The sequence below is a fragment of the Vulpes lagopus genome, chromosome 23 (assembly GCF_018345385.1).
Source record: "Vulpes lagopus strain Blue_001 chromosome 23, ASM1834538v1, whole genome shotgun sequence".
Lineage (NCBI taxonomy): Eukaryota > Metazoa > Chordata > Mammalia > Carnivora > Canidae > Vulpes > Vulpes lagopus.
In genome coordinates, this window is record NC_054846.1 from 60,064,824 (window position 1) to 60,083,270 (window position 18,447).

The 18,447-nt window shown below is 41.4% G+C and overlaps 2 protein-coding genes, 1 long non-coding RNA gene and 1 pseudogene across 3 annotated transcripts in view; 2 read left to right on the forward strand and 2 right to left on the reverse strand.

Moving 5' to 3' along the window:
- The first annotated feature begins 118 nt into the window (after positions 1-118).
- LOC121481226 lies at positions 119-14,053 on the forward strand. Its single transcript, XR_005985236.1, has 3 exons — positions 119-201; positions 573-960; positions 12,396-14,053. It is a non-coding gene; the product is annotated as an uncharacterized LOC121481226 (long non-coding RNA).
- Positions 1,148-2,692, reverse strand: GJA9 (gap junction protein alpha 9). The gene has a single exon (XM_041738425.1). It carries the CDS (start codon positions 2,690-2,692, stop codon positions 1,148-1,150), a length of 1,545 nt encoding a protein of 514 aa, XP_041594359.1.
- Positions 4,182-4,287, forward strand: LOC121481714 (annotated as a pseudogene).
- RHBDL2 (rhomboid like 2) overlaps positions 9,415-18,447 on the reverse strand; it is a 49,110-nt gene continuing 40,077 nt past the window's right edge. Inside the window, 4 exon segments of the mRNA XM_041738427.1 lie at positions 9,415-10,494; positions 11,278-11,339; positions 15,437-15,497; positions 17,922-18,022. Coding sequence (XP_041594361.1) covers positions 10,315-10,494; positions 11,278-11,339; positions 15,437-15,497; positions 17,922-18,022 — 404 coding nt within the window. The 3' untranslated portion in view covers positions 9,415-10,314.

The window sequence follows — 18,447 nt, forward strand, 5'->3', positions numbered from 1 at the left end:
GCGGTCGGCGAGCGCGGGGGCGTGGCCTGTTTTCATGACGACGGGGACGCTGCGAGGGCCCCGCCGCAGGCCGGGCAGAGGGAGGCTGCGCGCGCCCGCCTCCTGCTCCCGGGGCCGCGCCTCGCCTTCCTCTTCCGGTCCCTGCGGCGGTTCGGTGGCTCAGCGAGAGGCGAGGTCGAGGGGACTCGGACGGGCGTCCAGGTGGGGCCGGAGGGGGCGGGGCGCCCGGGGGCGGGGCCTGCGGGGGCCGGAGCGCGGCGGGATGCGCGGGCGCGGGGCTGGGCGCACCTGCCTCCCCCGGGACCTCGGTAGGGGCGCTAGCCCACCTGGACGCGCTGGCTTCCTGGCGCTCCTCCCGGAAAGGGGCGCGCCACCCGCCGCCGGTCGACCGAGCGCTTGGAGTCGTTATGTTTCAGCTCCGGCTGTTTACTTTCAGAGTTTGTTTTGTGGCCGGCGTGATTGAGAAGGGCCCCTGGAGGGTGAGCAGTGACGTCGTACTGAGTGCCGGTGTTAAACCTGTTTAACAGAATTTCTTCTTTTAAAAGAATTTCTTCTTTTCATTCTCCTGCAAGGTAGGCGCTGGTGAGTGAAGTGGTTAGAGGAACCAGGGAGTGTGGAGCTACGCCCGCCAACTTGGGCAATGAATCACGATGCTCTGAAGCCACCGATTTTTTTTAAGATTTTATTTACTAGATAGCAACGTCATCGTTACACTCAAGAGGCAGCAAGTTGCAGTCTATAAGGAAACTAAATTAAGTCCCATTTAACCATCGTCCAGAAACAAAAGATTCGCAACCAAAAGGAGGATGATGTAGATCCAGAACCATCTCCCAAGGCTGTACTTCCTTCAAGGAAAAACCTCGTTCCAAACCGTGAAGCCTCAGTTCTGAATTTGTGACTTTGCAAGAATCAGTTTTCATGGATTCTGAAGGGAGCCTGTGAAGCAGTAACCCTGATTTGGTAACTATGGCTTTGAATTTAAAACTGCCCCTTCGCCATTCAGAATTGATGCGTGTTTTTCTTTTTGAGATGGGTTTGCAATGGTCTGTCGGAACAGCTGGTCTTTAGAGCTGCCCTTACCTGTGCTCCACCACCACTAGGCCACCTCTGTGATAACTATGCAGAAAGTCTAGGAGCCCACAGCTGCTCAGATCTGAAGGTCTGTGGGAGCCCGCCTGCCAGTGAGGTGGTTTGTCAGCAACACTGAATGATTTGGAGGACAAGCAGTAGGATTATTGCAGCCTCTGACCAAATCAGATTCGAAGGTCAACTGTCCCAAAGAATCAGGAGTGTCTGAAATGTCAGGTGCTTGGCAGTCTCCCTGCGAAGGGGGAAGGGTTCTAATCGTGCCCTCTCTGAACTGACCCTTGAGGTTTCCTTTAGGGGGTGACCCCTGATTTTCCTCTTCAGGAGAGGGACCCCATGTCGTGCTAAGCCACGACTGTTCCCAAGCACCCTGAGCAGGTGGAGGGAAAGCTGTTTGGGATGACTGCCCCATGTGATTGTCCAGTTCTATAGCAACACCTGGAATAGAACAATGACCTCTAGAGCAGTGGTTCCTTTTGCCGTCTTTGCAGGCCATTTCTCTCTTTTCCTTTAATGGGGTACCCACTTCTCTTCTAAATATTTTATGAGTGTCTTCATTATTACATGAGCTGATGTGTTGAAGATGACTACACGTAGCACTAAGTGTACGCATCTCATCAGAAAGTACAGTTTCTTGTTCATCTAAAATGCATTTCTCATCATTTCCACTGTGGTTGTCAGGATCTGCCTGAAATGCGGGTGAACTTAAACTAGGACACGCTGCTGGGTGTTTTTGCTTTTCCATTAACAGATAATAATCAGGTGCAGAAGAGAATCCCTTCAGTGAGTATGCAGATGTGCTCTGATATTTGGCAAGATTTTGTTTTGACTTGTTCGCAAAGAATTCATTATGCTCATCCTTCAACTTATATTGTCCCCAAAGCCCTCTTTTAATCTTTTTAAAACCGAGGTGGAAAATTTCTAGAACATTTAAGAAAAGTGAAACAGTGGCTATAGATTGCATAAATAATAGGAATATTGTCTTTTCTGTTGGTCTTGAGACAAAGCAGTCAATTACATTTGGACATGGGTGGCCATGGCATTTAAATAAAGGCTGTAAATGAAATCCGTATAAAAGATACTGTCCAATTATGAACCCAACCTCAACCATAGAGCGAGTGAAAATGTGTACCACATAAGTGCAAAGCAGGTTTCCTCTGAGTGGAGCTTTATTTAGTTTCCTTTGTTCCAGCTGACAGAGTTCTTGCTCCAGTCTTCTCCGATCCCCAGGTACTTCAAACCCCACCCCCTCCAGTGCTCCTCTCAGTTGAGCTTTCCTCCTCTGCCTCTCTTTCTCCAGAACCCGCAGTCGGTACAAAGCATGGCCCATATAGACCAGGGACGGTGAAGACACAAATATCACCTGCAAAACCCAATATCTAATGAGGGAGATAGGAAAGGCCTGGTCATAGCACACATTTCTGCAGCCAGGTTGTTCTGTATTACAGATGAAGCCAGACTGCTCATCATTCCAGACATCTTCAGCTGCTACACCCAGAACAAGCATTCGAAATATGAACAGGACAGTGAGCCAGATCTTTCCAATTATGGTGGAGTGGATGTGAACTTCCTCCAGGATGCCTCCAAGGAAATTCCAGTTCCCCATGCTTATTTACTCAGCCATCTTCACTCTGAACCCCATCAGATAGGAGACAGATGAATTCTTCTATTCTGAAGGGCGTGCTGTTTCGTAAAGCAAACCTATGGCCAAAACATGAACAAAGAAAGCATCACTCTCTAAGTGTACTGGTTGCTCTACTTTTTCCCTAGAGAACTGATCATTTTATCAAGAATATATGTAAGATATCAGGAATTGAAAATCACTTATGTTTAGACGTCATAATGCAATGAAGAAAAAAAAAGATACCTGGAGGAGGGGGTTGTATATACTCTCTATGAAGAATAGAATGTAGATGGGTGTTTGGCTGACTCAGAAAAGCATGTGACTCTTGATCTTAGGGTTGTGAGTTCAAGTCCCATGTTGGGTATAGAGATTATTTAAAATAAGTAAATAAAACTTAAAAAAAAAACAACAATCGTAGGATTCCCTACAAGAAAGGAATCTTGTTATTGTTAGCTGAAGTTTATTACTGTTTTACTTTGTTTAACGGAGAACTTTTGGAGAGGTTTCTAAGACTACTGACATGATTTTATAAACCTCTTTATTAAGATTATATAAAAATTATAACCAAAGTCAGTGCTTTTAAAAACCCCATTTATACACTCAAGGGAAAATGAATGGGTTTCTTTTGATAAGTCAGTAAGATACAGCACTTAATGAAACCAGAGGAAACAGATCTGGTTTTTGCTAAAGAATTTAGATTTGTTTTTTAATCCACATATAAGTGTCAAATTTCTGGTGGCTTTCTGGCAGTTGTTGAGCATTTTCGAAACAGAAATTTCAGTAATATTTATGAATATCTGTAAAATCCTTAATGAATAATTGTATACATTTTTATCATCTTAAAATGAACTTCAGTTAACTAAGTAAAATTTAAATTAAAAAAAATAGAATTTAGGGGATCCCTGGGTGGCGCAGCGGTTTGGCACCTGCCTTTGGCCCAGGGCACGATCCTGAAGACCCAGGATCGAATCCCACGTCGGGCTCCCGGTGCATGGAGCCTGCTTCTCCCTCTGCCTGTGTCTCTGCCTCTCTCTCTCAATCTCTCTGTGTGACTATCGTAAGTAAATAAAAATTTATAAAAAAAATAGAATTTAAAGATTAATGCAAAGAAAGAAAGAACTCCAAAAATGTTCAACTATTTTTGTGCTACCAGAATGATATTAGATAGTTCTTGAAATAAACTGATGGCTGTTGTGGTGATGATATTTTTTCATTGTAACAATATTTGACCTATTGAAGACACTTTAGCTTGCTTTTGTGGAAGGAACAGTGGGCAAATTATAATTTACATGCTTGGATTATCAAGCAGTACATTCCATATTAAGATAGATATCCTAGTTCTAAGAGGAAGTTACATCCCACAGGAAAGATACAAAGAGGAATGTTTTCGTAACTTTAAAATATCAATGTGTATCCTATATCCTATATGTAAAGGAAAATGTTACACAATTAAATAAGAGACTGGGATGCTAAGACTATACTTTCAGGGATCGTTTCTATAGTTTGTTACTAGAGAAGTTTCTCTGAATGTGTAGGGTACCGGTCTCATTCATTTGGGGAATATAAAAAATAGTGAAAGGGAATAAAGGGGAAAGGAGAAAAAAATGAGTGGGAAATATCAGAAAGGGAGACAGAACATGAGAGACTCCTAACTCTGGGAAATGAACTAGGGGTGGTGGAAGGGGAGGTGGGCGGGGGTTGGTGTGGCTGGGTGACGGGCACTGAGGGGGGCACTTGATGGGATGAGCACTGGGTGTTATTCTATGTGTTGGCAGATTGAACACCAATAAAAAATAAATTTATAAAAAAAATAAAAAATAAAGAAAGACTGGGATGCTATAGCTAAATGATATGTTCATCACAAAAATCTTAGAAGGTAGGTATGTTGTTTCCTCAGTTTACAGATAGAGAAACTGAGACACACCTTACATTATACCCAAGGTCAGGGCACCTGGGTGGCTCAGTCGACCAAACATCCAACTCTTCTTTTTTCTTTCTTTTTTTTTTAATTTTTTTTTTAATTTTTATTTGTTTATGATAGTCACAGAGAGAGAGAGAGGCAGAGACACAGGCAGAGGGAGAAGCAGGCTCCGTGCACCGGGAGCCCGATGTGGGATTCGATCCCGGGTCTCCAGGATCGCGCCCTGGGCCAAAGGCAGGCACCAAACCACTGCACCACCCAGGGATCCCCTTTTTTCTTTTTTTTTAGATTTTTTATTTATTCATGATAGACACAGGGAAAGAGAGGCAGAGACACAGGCAGAGGGAGAAGCAGGCTCCATGCAGGGAGCCTGACATGGGACTCGATCCTGGGTCTCCAGGAATCACACCCTGGGCCAAAGGCAGGCGCTAAACCACTGAGCCACCCAGCGATCCCCGAAACATCCAACTCTTGATTTTGGCTCAGGTCATGATCTCAGGGTTGTGAGATCAAGCTCCATATCAGGCTCTGCACTAAGCGCAGAGTCAGCTTGGGATTCTCTCTCTCCTTCTCCCTCTGCCCCTCCCCACAAAAAATAAATAAAAATCTTTAAATTACCCAAGGTCACACAGCTGGAACTGGCATTAAAAATCAGTGTGGGGAAAAAAATCAGATTAAAGTCAGATCCTATTCTACTAAACTGTTATTTTTCCTATTTGGGTGCACTGAGATTTGCATGAAAAAAACGTTAAGAAATCATCTGTTTTCTCTTAAAAGTTTATTTAAATTAGGTATGTCAAATAGTGATCATTTGGGCTTTTTAAATAACTGGTTCTAAAGTCTTTAGTTCTTTTTCTAAAACTTAGTACAGTTTAAAAGGTTTGCAAAAGCATCAACCTTCTAAATTTAGTTGTATTCCTGAGTTAGAGAAAATCTCTATTTACCTTTTATAATGTTATTGATAGTATATTCTTTGATCCACAATCCAAAACACTTTAAAAGTGTAAACAATGTTATTATTCATATTGTTTATAATAATCACAAAATGAAAATGTCCAAAATAATTATCAATACAAGAAAGACAGTATCGTCCATAATCAATAATAGTGCATCTATAGTATGGTACTATGCAACCAGTAAAAATGATAAATACTACTAATATAAAAAGATATTTGAGGGATGCCTGGGTGGCTCAGCGGTTGAGTATCTGCCTTCAGCTCAGGGCGTGATCCTGGAGTCTCAGGATCGAGTCCCACATTGGGCTTCCTGCATGGAACCTGCTTCTCCCTTCTGCTTGTGTCTCTGCCTCTCTCTCTCTCTCTCTCTCTCTCTCTCTGTGTGTGTCTCTAATGAATAAATAAATAAAATCTTTAAAAGAAAAGATATTTGATATATCATTTCAGTTTACAAAATAGAACAGTATGACCCCATAATTGTATATTTGTTTATATGTACTGATGCATACAAAAAAGCCTAGAAGGATACTCATCAAGGTAATAACTATGGGTGTGTCTGAGAGGCCCCGTCAGTTAAGTCGTGTGCCTTAACTGAATAAAACCTTAAAAAAGAAAAAAAAAAAAAAAAGGATACTATGATAATCTCTGGGTGTATGATTACAGTCAACTTAATTTGTTATAATTATATGTATTTTAATTTGTTTTTACCATGAGCATCTCTATAATCCCCCCAAAATGCTGTTGTTGCTTTTCGCCTTAAAGTACAAAAGCATAGAATTTACTGAAAGAAGGAGCAGTAAATCATTTAGCTACAAATCTTAGGTTCTGAAGCTTTCATATCCAATGACATGAATACTAGTATACACAGATTCAATCCCATAGAATTCAAAAGGAAAAAATAAGAACATTTCAAACAACTCTTTCTTAATTTGCAAAAACAGAGATTAACACAAACCTGTTTAGATAAATCGGAGAAGCAAGTCATGTTTGTTCTCTGAAAGTGTCCCTTTGCAAGTGTAGAAAAGTTCAGTCTGAGCAGTGAGTCAGCGTCAGCTCAAATCATTTGGACTCATTGTTCTTGCTTCTACAACCCTCCCTGGGTTGTAATAAACTCTCTCTGGACTGACCAATAAGGTAGCCACTAACTACAGATAGCCATTGGGTGCTCGCATCATGATTTGTGTAACACAGGAACTGAGTTTTTTAATCTTACTTAATTTTAATTAAAACGTAAGGGCTTGCATGTGCCTTGTGGCTACTTTATTGGACAGGACAGATGAAGAATATTTCCACTATTTCTAATAACACAGCAGCTTAGAAGACTGAAGTGATAAGCCCCAAATTAAGCTGTTCAGATGGTTCCTCTATAATTCAGAGATGTCAAATTTAAAATACCAGATGTTTGCATGCTTTTTTTTTAACAGTAATTTTGCCCCCTAGGGAACCCAATTAAATAGTACTGGTTGAGATAATGTGAACCATGTTTCTAGTACCAAAAAGTCCCTGACTAAAAATGGTTTCATCGTTCGATGAATTGTTTCTCTGTCTAGTTTTCTGTTATGAACAATTAGACTTCCGTTTAGGTCATTAAAGGTCTCAAGTCTTCAGAGCTAGTGACCTGATGGGTTGACCATGACAGATGAATATTTCTCCTCTGGGCTTTTTTTTTTTTTTTTAAGGTTGTTTGTTTGTTTGTTTGTTTGTTTGGTGGTGGTTTTTTAGATTTTATTTATTTATTCATGAGACCAGAATGGGGCAGAGATATAGGCAGAGGGAGAAGCAGGCTCCCTGCGGGGAGCCCAATGTGGGACTCGATCCCAGGGCCCCGGGATCACAACCTGAACCAAAAGCAGACACTCAACCCACCGAGCCACCCAGATGCCCCAAAGATTTTTTATTTTTAAGTTATCTCTACTCCCCAGCCTGGAGCTCAAACTTAGAACCTTGAGAGAGAGAGAGCTCTACCAACTGAACAAGCCAGGCACCCCTTCTCTGGGCTTCTTTGCCAATTAATAGATACTTTTCAGATTAAATGCAACTATTTCACAGTGAAAAAAGTATAAATATTTATTCATATTTGTATATTGTATAAATTACATATATGTAATATATAAATTATTAATAAACTTGGAAAACACTAAGCCTCATTAGTAGACAAATACAAATCTCAGTGAAGTATTTATTTTTTAACTATCAAAATGCAAATTTTTCAATGATTTACAATACCTGCTTTTTGCAAAAGTGTGAGGAAAATTACTATCATCCACTTTCAATAAGAATATTAATGGATGCAGCTACTTAAAAGGCAGTTTAAATCTGAAAATTAACATTTCTGCTTCTGGGTGCTTAAAAGATTCATTCAGCAATCATGCTCAAAGGCACACTGCATGTACTAGGAAGTTCACATAGTAGGGTTGATAATAGTACAAAATCAGTAGCCTGAGTGTCCAATAGAGGCGTGGTTAAATAACCACAGTACGTCTTTATCCTTCAGCAACTCAGAGAATGAAGGTCTCTATGTCCCATTATAAACTAAGTTACAGAGCAATACATGTAGTATAATCTCACTTATCTTGTTAAAACCTGCATTTCATATGTATATTTAATTACCTGGAACAGAGATTAACCCAGATCTTTCTTGAGAAGCAAATCATTCTTAGAAATTATCCCACAGTATCTTCAACATGATCTCTGAACTTGCCCCTTTGGGGGTGCAGAGCAGATTCAGTGCCGTTCACTGCAGTGAGTGAGCCAGGCCTCAACTCAAATCCATTTTCCTTTCTGTGCATCATGGATGGAAAAAGGTCTGTGAGAACACACCCAGCTGTCGACAGCAGGCATCACCAGGGAAAAGAGAAGGTTCAGGGTGGGAAGGTAAGAAGGACTCTTTTAACTTCTTGTTCACATCTTTGTTTAACCAAAAACATAGCCCCACAGCCTGCAGAACAAGGAGGTGAGGCAAAAGAGACACAAAACTCCCATGCATATTCTCATACTCAAATTGAAAAACATTTTTTTAACAAATCTCCGATCCATTTTTCTCAATATGGTGAAATAATACATTTCTCGATATATCTATGTAAGTAGGTATGCTCCTTTCAGGATACAGCAACATGTTTGTTTGTTTATTTATTTATTTAGCAACATGTTTAGATAGGTGTTTATAAATAAAACACACCAATGATGAAAGAAAAAATTGTATTTCCTGTGTTCACATGGCCCCAAACTACTATTTTTGGAAAAGACTGACCAAGGTGCCTGGGTGGCTTAGTTGGTTAAGCATCTAATTCGTGGTCTCAGCTCAGGTCTTGATCTCAAGGTTGTGAGTTCAAGCCCTGTGTTGGGCTCCATGGAGCCTACTTTTTTTTGGGGGGGGGGGGCGAGGAGAGGGAGGGAGGGACAGAGAGAGTGAATCCCAAGCAGGCTCCAGGCTGAGCTCAGAGCCCAATGGGGGGGGAGGGGGCCTCCATCCCATGACCCTGAAATCATGACCTGAACCAAAATCAAGAGTCAGATGCTTAACCAACTAAGCCACCCAGGCGTCCCAACATGAAGCCAACTTAAAAAAAAAAAGAATAAATGGCCAACAATCTGGGTTCTATAATAAGAAAGGAGACAGGCTTCTCAGCCTTCAGATCTGACATTTTACCTTTTGTAAATAAATCCTACCCACTCCCAGAAGAGCCACTCATGTAAAGGAAGAGAATCCAGGGATCCCTGGGTGGCTCAGAGGTTTAGTGCCGCCTTCAGCCCAGGAAGTGATCCTGGAAGTCCTGGGATCAAGTCCCACGTCGGGCTCCCTGCATGGAGCCTGCTTCTCCCTCTGCCTGAGTCTGCCTCTCTCTCTTTCTTTCTCTATGTCTCTCATGAATAAATAAATAAAATCTTAAAAAAAAAAAAAAAGAGAGAATCCAGAGTCCAGGTGCCTCGTATGCACCAGAAAGCTACTTCTAGGTTCCTTGGGGTCCTAGACACACTTCTAGAATCTTAAACTGGCAGTCCAGAAAATTTTCAGTCTTCTTTTACAGATATTTCTACCACTTATGGCACACTCACAGAAATGTTTGTTCCTATACTCCCATGATACCCACAACTTGCAGGATTTGGGGGAAAGAGCATCATTAGACCAGTAGGGGAGAGGATGGGCTTTCGAGTCATTACCAACCTTTAAATCCTGCGCCCTCTTAGACAAGTTACTTGATTTTTCTTAATGAGTTTCCATGTCCTCCCCCCAGATACAGAGTAATAGCCACCTTTCTGGGTCACTGAAAAGATGAGCAATAATGCATATAAACCACCTCAAACAGTGATATGTCCACCCCAACAGTGATTGAAGGTGATTATCAATAGTCTGACACAAGTATGAAAAGTTTTTATTATCAGCACAGTACAATATATGTGGGTTCTATCAAACAGTCTCTATAATATATCCTCCAAGGAGAGCAAGTCTCTTTTAAAAAGAGACCACATGTCTGGAAAGAGCCAATGCCTGCTTTTTACCGTCCCTCCCCTGCTCCCTCTCTCTCTTTTCCCTCCTCCTGCTTTCAGAATCCCCATCCCTAAACCCTAACCCCCTTTGTAAACAGTCTTTGAAACTGAGAACTTCAGTTGTGTTCTGACCTCTTTATAAAACTATCAGCATTTGCAAGGACTTCTCTGTCTCTTCCTAGACTTCAGTTCTTTTCCCAGATGGCTCTTTTCATTACTTGCTTCCTATGAGAGGCAGGTCAGTTTGCCGGGGATAGGAAAATGTTGAAGAACACGGCAAATAAGACACAAGCAAAATAAGCTGCAATTGCCATCCAAAATCGTGGATCCTTCAGCAGTGCCTTATCAAAGCAGCTAAACACAGTGTAACCTATGGACATTCCAGTGAATCCGCCTACAATGTGGGCTGCAAAAGACACCTGGGGAGGGAGAGGGGAGCAATGAAAAGTGAAGAAAATGCTGTTTTCATATTCGAGCTGCATCACCCTCTTCCTAAAACACAAATGCCATCAAACAAGAGTCCCAAAAGCTCACAGAACAAGGAGAATGAGGCAAAAGAGACATAAAACTCCCATGTGCACAGAGAGGAGATGTTCTGAGAACGTGCAGAGCCAAAAAATGTCATTTCATCAGCTCTCTGAGTGCACAGGACGGAGCCACTGTTTCTCATTCTCTGTCACCATCATGTTCGGGATGGTTCTATATGTCAAGAGAATGTGTTGCATGACCACAAGGGATCTCAGTAGGAGCCGTGTCTGACCCCACATAAATGGAATGTCAGAATGAGAACCCAGATGATGGATACACACAAATATGCAAACAAACTATCCAATTCAAAGACTACTTAAAACTGAAAATCTTTGCCAGGTGTTTTTTTATGTTTTTATGTTGTTTTTTTTTTTTTTACTGCCAAGTCATCTGGACCCAAATTTTCATTGCTATTTTCCAATCAGCTTTTTATAAAATTCCTTCTCCCCTGTTTTGCTCCCAGTAGGGCAGGTGCAGAGAAATAGAGCTGGTGGGGATCAGGGCTGTGAGAGAGTTAAGTGAAAGGACAATCCAAAAGTCTGATTTCCTCAGGAATTTGCTTGCCTTCCTAATGGAAGTTTGGCTGCCCTAAATGGGTGCCCCTATTTGCTGGGCCTTTTTGGATAGGATAGGTAAACAAGCTTTCATTGAAAAACATAATAAACTGAACTCACCGGTGACCCGTCTGCAGGGACAAAGAACCTTCTGTAGAGAGCAAACCCCATATCCGACATAACTAGAAAGAAAAACAGCCTGATGAAGCCCCCAGGAGCGCCACAACAACACACCAGATGTTTTGGGTTCTCTTCTGATAATGGTGGCAGCTAACATTTATTGAGATTTACTCTGTGCCAGGTGCTGCTGTAAGAGCTTTATGGGTATTAATTCCCTAATCCTCACAAAGACCCTAGGAAATAAGTATATCATTATCCCATTTTACAGATGCGTTCATCCCACCTGTATCTACTGGTTATCTTCTATGCGCCAGGCACTCTTCTAGGTGGTGGAGATACTGCAGGGAACAGACCAAACAGCCCTGCTTCATAGAGCGGATGGTCTAGTTGGGGCGGAGAGGTTGGGGCACACCAGTAAAACATACACTACATCAAATGACGCTAAATGCTCCATCAAATGGACAAAATGCAAAGAGAGGAAGGAGGATTAGGAAAGCTGGGAGTAGGGTGTTATGTTTAGTTGGAGAGTCAGGAACAGTCTCACTGAGACTATGCCATTTGACAGAGATCAGAGAGCAAGCCATGCTGACATCTGAAGTAAGAGTCTTCCAGGCAGAGGGAAGAGCAAGTGCAAAGTCCCTGAGGCAGGACTGTGCCTGATGTGCTGGAGCTGAGCTGGCTGGCTGGCTAATTTTCAGAGTGATTCCCTGCCCCTCCAAGAGCAGCAATAACATTCACCTGGGAACTTAGTAGAAATTTAAATTCTCAAATAAATTAAAATAAAATAAAATTAAATTAAATTAAATTAAATTAAAATAAAATAAAATAAATAAAACAAAATAAAATAAAAACTCTCAGGCCCACCCCAGCCTTACTGAACCAGAAAACTCTGAAGATGGGGCTCCAAAGTCTGTGTTTTAACAAGACCTCCAGGTGACTCTGGACTATAAGTAGGGATAAAATGATAGGCGTGGAACAGGGGACAAATCCTGTAGGGGCTTTATGGCCCACTGTAAGGGCTTTGACTCCAAGTGGCAGGAAACCTAGGAAGGTGTCTGAGCACAGGAGTGATATGATTCAACTCATGTTTTCACAAGATTGTTCTCGCTGCCCTACAGGGAGGACTGGAAGGGAGCAAGGACGGAGCAGGAGACAACTGATACTGCACCAGTCCGGGCGAGAAATGATGGTGGCATCTTATCCATAGGGAAACCAAAATACCCAGGGTAAGTACTCATCCAAGGCCACACAGCTCAGAGGCGGGGGCAGGATCCGAACCGTAAGCAGTCTGGCTGTGGAGGCCCCTCTCTCCCCCACCAGGAGCACTGAAGACGGACCAAGGAATGACATGCGTCCACATCTCCAATGGGACAGTGAAAGCCAGAACTTGGATCTCCTTCAAAGAAGCCAGATCCTGGGGGTCTCTTGGCCTAGAAGAACTCCGCCCTCCGTGTGCCCTGCACTTGGAAACCTCTTGTACAGCTGTCACATTCCACACCCACTGTCCCCACCCCACCCTGTGCTCCACTTAGTGAGCTGTCGTGTCCTCGCAGATGGAAAGGCCTAGTCCTTGCCTTTGGGAAAATAGCATCACGACCCCGTGTTGTGGCTCATTTCCCTTTTCAGGACAGTATTGATGATGTTCAAGTGACTAGACCGGAATGGAGGTCGAGGAAGTACTCAATAGTAATTTAACTGTAAATGACTATTACACAACACACCGGATTAAATTCGGCTGTGTTGTATTTTCGATCCTCTTGTGAATCTCCTAATCCAGTGTAAAGGCACACCACAGAGACAGAACTAGGAAAGTCTAAGAAAACCACCCCATGGGACAGGGCTGACTTACTGGAAGCAGTTACTCTGGCCTCGTTGTCATCCACAGGAGGAGGCCTCCTTTCAGAAAGTTTTTGTGACCCTCAACTGTCAGTTTCTCCAATCTCTTTCTCTCGGCTCAGGCTCTTCCTCCATATCTCTGCCCAGGTCCTTCTGCTTCCCAGGGGAGCTTGCTTCTACATCCGCTGCAATCATGTCTCCCACCTGAAAAGAAGCTTCTGTTCCAATAAACCAACTCATTGTCCTCACTAAAAATCTGACACTGATTTTAAGAGAAGTTGCCTTTACATGGATTTTTTTTTGAAAGGTGAAAATGCAGGATTTCCTTTTTCAAAAGGGAAGCCCAGTTGCCTTACACATCCAAAAATAAGGCTTCATGAAGGAAGGTACTTAAGGCCAACTAGCCTTCATAATTAATAATAATTCACCTTTTTTTTGCCCTTTTTTAAAAACTATACATTTTCCCAAGGAAATGTGTTTAAAATTTTTTAAATACTCATATTTTGTTACTCTAACGTGTGTTGCAACTTTCCTCATCTTCAGTTGCAGGCAAACCAGGCCAAAGAACTTTCAGAAGTGGCCCGTGCCAAGGAGAAGGGAAGGGTAACGCTAAGGGGTCTTAGCTACTTTGTAAAATGAAGTGACTTTATTACTTACCTCAGGAATGACATAATGTTACATAAACTATTTTTGGAGCCTCCCTGTGCATAAGGAAAGGGTTTTTACTCCAACACTGAAGAGTATTAAAACCATTTCCCCATCAAGGGTCTGAGGCTCCCTTTACAAAGTCATTCATAATTACCTAAAAGAAACAGATTGAGGGATCCCTGGGTGGCGCAGCGGTTTAGTGCCTGCCTTTGGCCCAGGGCGCGATCCTAGAGACCCGGGATCGAATCCCACGTCGGGCTCCCGGGGTATGGAGCCTGCTTCTCCCTCTCCCTCTGCCTGTGTCTCTGCCTCTCTCTCTCTCTCTCTGTGACTATCGTAAATAAATAAAAAAAAGTAATAAAATAAATAAAAAATAAATAAATAAATAAAAGAAACAGATTGAAAACCGGGTAACTTGTGTGTGGCAACATTTTTTGGTCACAGGATTTGTCCCTTGGTCCTGGTTGTGACGCTTAACAGCCCAGGTGGCAGCTCTGCTGCACAGCGATTCTCCTCACCAAGCCCAGACACTTGCTCTCCCTTCTGTGCTCACAACTTTCCCTCCCATTTTCAATTTCTCAGGGACAAAAATATTACGTAGAGTATATGTGACCTATAAACAAGTCACTTATCTTCTCTCAGGATGAGTCTTGTGTTTACAGCGGAAGTGCCCATAAGCTGGATTTAGTGTCTTTGCTCAGAGGTAGTTGGCCCTGTTCCCAGCAATGTGGATAATTGAACTCCTGATACCCATTAGCAGAACCATTCCTTCCTTTCTTTTTCTTTCTTTTTTTTTTTTTTTTTTTTCATTTCTTCCTTTCATGTGGACAGCCCAAATCTTCGGTTTTATCAAGCATCACCTCCATCTTGGCCTCCAAGCGTGACCCTACAGTCTGACCCAGGGTCTGTCTTCCCCTGTGCGGCTACAGCTTCAACCAGAGCAGGTGCAGAAACATGAGTTACTAGCCCTGCCCTGGCTCCTCCTTCTTCTACCCTGGGTGGCCTGCCCCCACCCAGAATCTGCCCTGACATTCCGACTCAGCTAAAATTCCACCTCCTCTCCAGATTGAGCACCCTTCCTAAATTCCCTCAGCATGTAATTCTCTGCTATAATTCTTAGAGATTTCAAAAGCCACATTCGCCATCCTGCTTGTTCCTGGACCCTCTGCCTCTGTCTTCAACCCTAAGCCACCCACTCTGTGCTTAGATCCTAGATCGGTGTTTTGTTCTTTTTTTTTTTTTTTTTTTAATCTGACAATGTATAAATTGAGGAAGAAAACAGATTATGTCAGTGGTTTTCAAGCTTTCCCCATTTCAGACAAAATCATATACAGGGTCCAATGTATGAATGAGAAAAATCCAATATATAAAACATAAATGAAAAAAGAAAAAGAAACATAAATGAAACTGTGTGGTTAAAGTAGACAGAGTACCTAAAGCTCTGCTCTCTTGACTTCCCCCACTCCAGAAAGAAACAAAAAGCAAAAACTCATTACTGAGGCACCTCTAAAAGCCACCCATGGGTGTCTGTGAAAACTCCTCCATGGACCTTTCTGCTTAGGGCTATGGAGCCACAGTTCTTTGTCACTCCATGCTAGTGTTTAGGAAAAGTGAGGCCCTCTGGAGGTCAAACCAATAACACTATAGGTGTGAAGTGTTCACAAAACAAACTTACTTATAAGGATGATGATCAGTAGTCTGACAATTCCAAAGGCAGGAATCATTTCTCGAAAATTCTTGTAAAGAGATAAATAAAAATAATGTAAGCTATCTATTGGCCAATGAAATTTCAACTGTACTCTCTCTCCATCTGCTTTTTCATTTGAAGTTTGAGTATCAAATATTTGCAAAATAAAGCAATGCTGTTGCAGCCAGTTTTCAAATGTATTTGGGAAGTACAATGCTGGTGCACTTTGGAGAACAAAATGAATATTTAACTCCATGATATGAAATAGACATAATTACATTAGCAGGAAAAAAATATAAATATAAGTAATATGAAATCAATACTTCACATGTCAGTGATATGATAGATAGATAGATAGATAGATAGATAGATAGATAGATGATAGATGCTGTCAAACTAACTGATGAAATATTTTTAAGGTTTTATTGGTTAATATTCATTCAATACTTTATCCTCTTTCCCAATGGAGTTAGTTAAAATTTGAGTATTACCTTAATTCTTTTAGATAATTTAAAAGAATTTAAAATATTGGTTAAAAAGATCAAGTTTGATTTTAGTTGAAAAATCTCAGTCCAGGGGCACCTGAGTGGCTCAGTCACTTGGGTATCTGACTCTTGATTTCATCTCAGGTCATGTATGATCTCAGGGCCGTGAGATCAGGTTCTGTGTGGGGCTCTGTGCTCAGCCAAAGGGAGTCGGCTTGAGATTCTCTCTCCCTCTGCCTCTCTGCCTATTCTCCCCCTCTCTTTTCAAAATAAATACATAAACTTAAAAAAAAAAATCTCAGTCCAGTTTCAGTACCCTTCTGTGTTACCAAAAAACAACTGAGTCAGGGCACCTGGGTGGCTCAGTTGGTTAAGCATCTGCCTTCAGCTCAGATTGTGATCTTGGGGTTCCAGGATCAAGGCTCCCACTGGGCACCCTGCCCAGTGGGGAGCCTGCTTCTCCCTCTCCCCCTGCCCCTCACCCCACTCATGCCCCCCCCCAAATAAATAAATTATGTTTTAAAAAAAAGAACTACTGATGGGCAGCCCTGGTGGCTCAGTGGTTTAGCGCCGCCTTTCGCCCAGGGCATGATCCCGGAGACCTGGGATTGAGTCCCACGTCAAGCTCCCAGCATGGGGCTTGCTTCTCTCTCTGCCTGTGTCTCTGCATCTCAATCTCTGTGTCTCTGAATAAATAAATAAAATCTTTTTTAAAAATTTAAAAAATAACTACTGAATCAGAAAGACATCTCCACTTTAATTTATTGAGTTACTTCTCCTTTCCTCTTCAATTTATTGACTCTCTTCCCAAAGAGTAGACACTGAAATACCCAAGTTTATTCTAAATCAATTATTTTTAAACTGCCATGATCAAAGCCTACAGAAACAATTTACATAACAATCCAGTACATACAGAGCCAGTATTATGTGTGATATATGTTGAAATTTTTGTAATTTTTTCTTTTTAATTTTCCTAATTTTTTTATTACTTTAAGGCTCGATGCCCAACATGGAGCTTGACGTCATGACCTCAAGATTAAGAGTCATGTGCTGTACCCACTGAGCCAGCCAGGTGCCCCTCTTTTTGATTAATTTTTGGTCACAATTCTTAAACTGCTCAACCACTAATGGGTTGCAATCCAAATTTTGAAAAACATTTTTCTAAATAACTTCTATTTTTGGAATAGTTTTATAATTGCTTCCTATTTTCCTCCTAGAGTATTCTTATAAAGTATACATACCTACATGGTTAAATGATTTAAGAACTAGTTAGGAATTACACTATAGGCTGTTTTAGAAAGTGGTTGGCATTCTTACATACTATATCATGGTATGCCAGCTTTGGAGGGCAATTTGGCATTTATCTATGAAAATTTAAACCCTTCACCCAGTAAATCCATATCTAGGAATTTATCCTACCAAAATACACACACACACACACACACAAATGCAAAAAGATAAATGTAAGAGAACATCCTTACAGCATTACCTACAAGTGTGAATAGGTGGAGTCACCCCAATTTCTTTTCATTGAAGGATTAAATCAGGATGCAGCCTAGCTAGTGCGCTGTGGAGCACTTGAAGAGATTGAAGTGATTTCTGTGTACTGATATGGGTAGATGGGATCAAGGTAACTATGTTAAGATGTAGAATGGTATTTTTAAGAGTGGGTCCATTTTTGTAGCCTTCATTTTGGCAGGATTTTGAATACATATAGAAAAAGGTTTAAAAGGATGTACAGTAAACTGTTAACAGATACAATATTTGAGATTTTGACTATTTTTCAACTTAATTTTTTTTTTTTTTTTTTAGTATTCATCACTTTTGAGATCAGAAAAAAAAAAAGAGATTAAAATATAAAAGGAAAATTCTGGTGCCCAGAAGGAAGATGAGTGCTCAGTAAATATGATGAAGATTCCCTGAACCAAATACTAGTTACTCTTTAAAAGAACAAAAAAATTCAAAGATTCCATTCCCAAAGTTCTTACCACCAGAACATTCATAAAATAGCCTCCCATCAGAGCATAGACTCCTCCTGAAGCACCCACAAGATATCTGAGCGGGTCAAAAATGGAGCTGGCAAGGGACCCTAAAGAAATAAAAAACAAAGGATGACACATAATTGTAAGAATCATGAAAGATAAATCTTTCTAATATGAGGTGGAAGTTGGGAAGTCTGGACCATTATCATATTAACAAGCAACAAAGTAATTTTGTTTGTCTCTTCCATCCTATAAAGGTATAGCTATGTGACCTAACTACCTTAATTTTTCTGAAATAATAAATGTTCAGCATGAGGGCAGTGTAACAGGGACAAGAGCACAAACTCTAGTGCTGAAATTACAACCTGTGTGACTTGAGCAAGTCTCTTAATCTTTCTGTGCCCGTTTCCCTACATAAAGAGAATATTAATAGAAATTACCTGAATGCATTGTCAGGGAAAGTAAATGAATTGATATGTGCATCGTACTTAGAACGCTGCCTGACACGCATTATGTACTTGTTAGCTATTGT